Here is a 6,989-nt window from a genome sequence, read left to right as displayed (position 1 = left end):
ATTTTTTTTTTCTAGTTTGCAGACAAGGATAGGCATTATTACAATGGATCCGCAAAAAAAAACGGATGCCATACGGAATGTCATCTGTTTTTTTTTTGCGGATCTGCAATTTGCGGACCGCAAAACACATACGGTGGTGTGCATGTAGCCTAAGTCACACAAGTAAAAGCTCCTCTTGCTTCCTGCTCGGCTTCACTCTCGGCTGTGTCACCATTGGCTGCCTGTGACATCTGACTGTGATCTACCAATGCTGGATGATGGGAGTGGTGCAGATCTTTTTGTCAGGAAGTGTCAGTAGCACACGCTGGTGAGTATTCAAGGTGTGTTCCAATGGCTGCAGAATGTAGGAAGTTGTAGCGACCCCATAGAATATTGTGCCGGTCTGGTTACGACCTGACGCTGCTGCTGTGTGGCTCAGTGCGCTGCGTCTGTGCTCTGATCTCACGGAGAATAATGTGTCAGGATACGTCATTAACCCTTTATGGTTATGCACATGTTGTACTCGACATGATGCCAATGATTCGTTAATAATATCATAATTATTTGATATTTGGAGAAAAAAAAAACTAGGGAGAACAGTTATATCAAGTGGTAAACTGCACTTCTGCAGCGCCGGGACATTACCGACATATCGAAGACTACGTTTCCCAGGTGAAGTATAATTGCTTTACATTTACCAAAGAAAAATCCACAGTATTAGGCCTTATGCACACAACCGTATCTGTTTTTGCAGTCATCAGATTACGGATTCGCGAAGCACAGATACCGGCCGTGTATGTCCTGCATTTTCCCCTTCTGCAAGTCCAGCATTATGTTACAAATGCCTATTCTTGTCCACATAAAACGGACAAGAATAGGATATTTTCTATATTTTTGCGGAACAGACATACACCATGTGCTGTTCCCATCTTTTTCCACGCCAATGAAATGAATGGCTCCATTTCCGAAAGGCAAAAAAAATGAGGATCAGATGTGGACCAAAAATACGGTCGTGTGCATTAGGCCTTGGTGTACGACTAGACGGCACAGTTGCGACGAGGATGCCCTGCATTTGTGTACCACACAGCTGTACCGTACCAGCTTCAGCGGGCTTTAATTAAACTAATTAGGACCACACTATTTATATAACGGAATTCCTAAGACGGAATGCAAAACAGAAGCCTTAAAGAGGCATTTTGATCCGAGGTCTATGGGCAAGAATAACAGATCCGTCTGGTCGCGAGGCTTCCGTTTTGCATTCTATCTTACGAATTCCATTATATGCGGTTATGAACAGAACCTAAAACACAACAGTGAACCTGCCCTTAGTCGGTCTGCATTGTTATTAGTCGCGCGGTACCCACAATACCGTGGAGCCATTAACAATGCAGACTAACTAAACTGTGCAGTCCTGCGGTCAGCGGCCTGTACAGTTGCACGGTGGTCCGCCAGAGTGAAATGCAAAAAAACGGTGCAGATTTTGACAATCTCACAATCAGCCATGTGAACTAGCCCTTAGAGGGGTTTTCCTATCTGGAAATTCATGGCATTTAGTATACACAGGATACGCCATCAATGTCACATACAGTAGGCGTGGGTCCCACCTCCCTTTACTGCTGTGTGCGAAAGGATCTTGAGATGGGAGAGGGATCGGTCGTGTGAATTGTGCCTTGTAAGGAATGTTTGATTTGAAATTGTATCGAGGCCTACTAGGTGTAAAGTTCCATACCGTAAGGAAAGCACCTATTGGTTATAGGTCTGCTCTCTGGGAGCCTGACCTCAGTTAGGGTCCATTCACACGTCCGTAGTGTATTGCAGATCCGCAATACACCCGGCCGGCACCCCATAGAACTGCCTATTCTTGTCTGCAATTGCGGGCAAGAATAGAACATGTTCTATTTTTTTCGGGAGCCGCAGACCGGAAGATCGGGGGCTGCACTCCGGAAATGCGGATGCGGACAGCACACTGTGTGCTGTCCGCATCTCTTCCGTCCCCCATAGAGAATGAATGGGTCCGGATCTATTCCGCAACGTTGCAGAACGGATCCGGACCCATTCTACGGACGTGTGAATGGACCCTAAGGAATGTGTACTTACAGCAGAGGACATGTGGAGCCACTCCTTACACCTGTCTTCTCCTACACTTGTCCTTTTACCTGATCTATGAACTTGTGCAATCTGTGCTTGCCTAGATGACTGGCTCCAGTTCAGACCATATTTGGTAACATCCTGTACAAGGACTACTCGTTACCCGACATTTCCTTTACACGCAGGTTCACCTGAGACCGGACAAGGCACAATGTCAGCACAATGGGACTACATGCCGCAGGAGATTCTTGCACAAATATTCTACTACTTACCCCTCATGGATCGACGGGCTGTTTCCCAGGTGTGCCAGTCCTGGGCAAATGCGGTGGCATCAAACTCTGTCTGGCACTTCACAGAGATCAGGTTAGCACTTGAATTAAATCGATAAATGCATGAAAAGTCAGTTTCAAGGTATTAAAGTTGAAGTTCTTGGGTTCTAAAGAAAAATCTGTAATACCCCCCAACTATCGGGCATCTTTAATAGTACTGATCTGGTCATGTGAGGCAGAGGGGACTTTTGGGTCACTGAACTCTGAAGGAACTTTTCAGATGGACCATAGTGACTTGTCAAAAGTTTTGATCGGTGGGCGTCTGAGTGATGGGACCCTCACCGACTGTTAGAACAAGGAGAGAGAATCGCTCGCATAGCCAGATGGAAACGAGGCAGGTCCATAGCCATTCCTGACCCCATACATAAGGCTGTTAGCAGATCCTAAGGATCAAGGAAGAGTATGCAGGTAAAGGTAAGTGGAATAGGTGGAATAGTAGTAGGTACTTTTTATGAATGTAAGTGATTATCTGACCATATCATACACAACATCATACTGAAACAATGCATACCTGGGGAGTAGCTATATGCTTTGAGGCCTGAACTCAGAAGGGGCCACCTAGGAGCCCCACAACAGTATTATACAATGACATTATATACATTTATATCCACATGATTCACTCAGTCGTATTAGTGAGGTATAAATAATACTCACTCTTTGAAGCTTTGCTTGTATTTTTTCAGTCCTTTTAATTTTCATATAAATAAATCTCTATAATGCATAGTAATCCTGAGAGCGCTGTACTGATTGCGACCCCATGCTGCACAATGTTTCGGGGGTCACTCCCCCTTAATTATGCGTGCTATGCATTAAAGCAATTTATTTATATGAAAAATAAAAGGACTGAAAAAATACAGTGGTAATAAAGCTCTCTACAGACCCCTCAGTAGTAATAAAGCCCCCATAGTGCTCTTAGTAGAAATAATGCGGATCCCTCCTATAAAGCCCCCTGTAGTAATAAGAACGCCTAATGTCCCCTGGTTTTAAAATGCCGCCACAGTGCCCCCAGTATTTATACTGCCCCCTCCTGTTATAATGCTCGCCCTGAAGAGCCCCAAGTATTTATAATGCCGCCTGCAGTGCCCCCTGTAGTTATATTGCCCCCTACTGTTATAATGCTCGCCCTGAAGCGCCCCCAATATTTATAATGCTGCCTGCAGTGCCCCCTGTAGTTATATTCTTCTGTTAAGTGTCCTCAGAAATTATAATTCCTCAGCAGCTCCGCCATACAGTCCCATGTAAATAACACTATTTCCCTCCCTCCACCATAATGTCCCATATAAATACCTGGTACATAACATCAGAGGCCCAGGCCCCAAATGTTTTGAACTAGCAACGCCCCTGATTGAGACCCTATGACGGATCTCAATACCGGAAAATATTAACGCTAGTGTGAAAGTAGCCTTAAAGGGCTTCTGTCACTCCACTAAACTCATTTTTTTTTTGTCTCCTTAAAATCCTTATGCTGCGATTTCTCAATATATAGGGCTATTACTCAGTTTGGTTCAGTAGTTATATAAAAAAACCTGACTTTTATAATATGCAAATTACCTCTCTAACAGCAGGTAGGGCGGTTACTTGCTGCTAGCAGCCTCATCCTCCATTCATAATGATGCCCCCTCCTCATGTTGATTGACAGGGCCAGCGGACGCGCTCGTCCTCTGACTGGCCCTGTCTGCGTTTTAAATCTCGTGCCGGTCTTCAGTTGGCGCAGGCGCACTCAGTGGAGGACGCTCGCTCGGCCGCTCCATCCTCAGTGCGCCTGCGCCGGGTGTACATGTGACGTCATCGGTGCAGGCGCACTGAGGATGGAAGGTGGTGAAGGGAAGAGGCGGCACAATGTGCCATAAAAAGCCCTATATGTGACACAATGGAGGAGATTTATCAGACTGGTGTAAAGTAGAACTGGCTTAGTTGCCCATAGCAACCCATAGCAACCCATAAAGTAGAACTGGCTTAGTTGCCCATAGCAACCCATAGCAACCCATAAAGTAGAACTGGCTTAGTTGCCCATAGCAACCAATCAGAATCCACCTTTCATTTTTTTTACAACTCCTTTGGAAAATGAAAGGTGGAATCTGATTGGTTGCTATGGGCAACTAAGCCAGTTCTACTTTACACCAGTCTGATAAATCTCCTCCATTGTGTCACATATAGGGCTTTTTACGACACATTGCGCCGCCTCTTCCCTTCACCACCTTCTAAAACTACATCACAGATTTAGACACATTTAACAATCCAGAAATCCCCCATTGTGCCATAGGGATTTATACTATCAAAATGTTACACTGCTATTTATACCAGCTTGGTGCTGGAATAGTTTTTGTCCAATACATGTGCCAAAATCCAAAGACCATGCCAAAACAAGGTGCAATATAGGACTAGATTGTTGGCACAAAAGTTGTCTAAAAAAAAACTTGGGGGAGATTTATTAAGACTGGTGTTCCCATACCTCAGTCTTGATCTCCCCTGGAGTAAGGTGCATCTGATTTATTAAGCGGCAAATGGCTCTTAATAAATTAGTCGCATCTCTGGCAGTCAGAAACTCAAGTCTATGTCAGCTAGGGGCTGGCGCAGACTTGAGCTACAACCTATGCACGATGTCCCGCCACTTTGTCCCACCCTCTGTTCTCACCACTTCAGAAGTGACGAGAAGCTGAAAAAGTCGCAAAATGATTGCACAAATATGGTGTGCACCATTTGCAACAATATTGGCTTAAATAGCTTCATGAATGTCCGTTTTGTGTCTAGCAGGTCATAAATGAAAAGAAATTGTGGTGCATATACCTCATGTATTTGGGGCAGCAGGCATGCACCACTAACTTTTGCACAAATCCAGACACAGTGACATTGATAGATCTCCCCCAGTGTGTTTTTACAATTTTCACAATGAATTCTTCCTAACTGTTTATGTTTCTATCCTGTTTAAGCTGGGTGTCGGATGAAGAACTTCTATCCATAGATGGTCTACAGAATTTTATCGGTCAGATAAGACACTTAAAGATTCTGTTCGACCAATCAAAAGAAACCACCCGGAAAAATGTGACACAATTTCTAATCTGTTTGGCCAAAGAAAGCAAAAAGCTGGAGAGTGTGAACATCGCCTGTTGTGGGGAGAACCCACTTTTCTACTCTGGACTTGAGATTTTGGACAGCATCATGGAGCTGTGTCGGAAAGAAAGTCAAATAGACCTCCACCACGTTGACTTAAGGAAACTGCCCTTTACTCTTAGTGATGGCTTTACAAGACTCATCGCAACCGGGAGTCCAAACCTCCGTAGTTTGTATATCAACAATAGAACATTAGTTTGCAAAGTGACTCCTGACACTCTAATAGAAGTGCTACGAGTATGTCCTAAACTGACCATTCTAGGTGCCTTCTGTTCTAGTCTTTCCGAAGATGTATTTCGAGAACTGATGAAGCCAGAAAGACCACCCTTTCGTCAAATGGATATTTTGTGTGAACGTCTAGACAAGTACACCCTTGCTATTTCTGATGAGGTTTGGGGAGCCCTCTGTCAACGGCACCCATCTCTCTCTGTGGATCTAGAGTTGGACCACACAATCCCAGCTTGGAAAATTCGACGGATCTTCAAGCCGAACATCCCGGTGACCACATTACAACTCAACACTTACAATGAAATGACAAATGATCTGAGTTTTGTAAGTACTCACTATACCCAATCTCTAAGGAAACTTGTCATACAGACAACATCCTCAAGTGCTCTCAACGCAAGTCTTACTCATTTAGCCAGTAAATGTACTGAACTTGAGGAAATTCATTGCTACTGCGTGGTAGGCCCAAACGTTCTTCAAGCTTTTGTGAAGAACTGTCTACGTCTGAAGAAGTACACCCTTAAAGTTGATAAAGAAAAACATCCTTGGAAGGCAACCTATCACCAGCCGGCATCAAAAACACCTAAGGACTAATGTAAGGGACCGTATACACTACCAAATTTTCTTGCTGATAACAAGCGCCAATCGATGATGTAGCAAAACGATTTACATGGTCCTGTATCTCACCGAATGATTATTTTGCCATTACTCATTAGTACAGTTTCATTATTATCGACACCACATCCCTGTTCACATCGGGTGATGTGCTGCTGACTACCGATGACTTTTATGCCGGCATAAAAGATGTGATCAACAACAAATGAGTGTTTGCTCATTTGTCAGCTGATACTGAGTGTTTACATGGGACAATGGGTCATTTTTCATTTGCACTATTATTGATAAATCCCCCCTTCCCCCCAGTAAGTCACACAATGGGTCTCATTTATCAAAACTAATGTAGACAAAACCTAGAGGGAGATTTATCAAAAGGGGTGCAAAGGAAAACTGGCTTAGTTGTCTATAGCAACCAATCAGATTCCACCTTTCATTTCTCAGATCTCCTTTGGAAAATGAAAGCAGGAATCTGATTGGTAACTATGGGCAACTAAGCCAGTTTTACTTAGCACCAGTTTTGATAAATTTGAATGGGTCCGCAATCTGGAAGATATGGTGCGGTTTGGAACAGACTCGCCGATCGGAACCCCACGGATTTTCTGTCCGTGCCTCCACACGCACGCACTACTTTTTTGCAGTGCG

At 44.1% G+C, this 6,989-nt stretch overlaps 1 protein-coding gene across 2 annotated transcripts; it reads left to right on the top strand.

The window, feature by feature from the left end:
• Positions 1 to 287: 287 nt before the first annotated feature.
• Positions 288 to 6,751, top strand: LOC120980120 (F-box/LRR-repeat protein 8-like). Of its 2 annotated transcripts, none has more exons than XM_040409003.1 (3): positions 288 to 307; positions 2,253 to 2,430; positions 5,327 to 6,751. In XM_040409003.1, the coding sequence occupies exons 2-3, from the start codon at positions 2,279 to 2,281 to the stop codon at positions 6,324 to 6,326; spliced, it is 1,152 nt and encodes a 383-aa protein (XP_040264937.1). In that variant the 5' UTR covers positions 288 to 307; positions 2,253 to 2,278; the 3' UTR covers positions 6,327 to 6,751. The 2 variants fall into 2 exon arrangements, with proteins under 2 accessions (XP_040264937.1, XP_040264936.1); XM_040409002.1 differs by lacking the exon at positions 288 to 307 and adding an exon at positions 315 to 651.
• Positions 6,752 to 6,989: the final 238 nt, after the last annotated feature.

The sequence above is a fragment of the Bufo bufo genome, chromosome 10, assembly GCF_905171765.1.
Source record: "Bufo bufo chromosome 10, aBufBuf1.1, whole genome shotgun sequence".
NCBI lineage: Eukaryota > Metazoa > Chordata > Amphibia > Anura > Bufonidae > Bufo > Bufo bufo.
This window is presented reverse-complemented; position numbering and strand designations above follow the sequence as displayed.

Bases quoted from the DNA above. Each gene is read 5' to 3' on its own strand.
- LOC120980120 (XM_040409003.1), top strand. From the start codon at position 2,279: ATGTCAGCACAATGGGACTACATGCCGCAGGAGATTCTTGCACAAATA. The intron at 2,431-5,326 runs GTTAGCACTTGA...ATCCTGTTTAAG, and splicing joins TGGCACTTCACAGAGATCAG to CTGGGTGTCGGATGAAGAAC.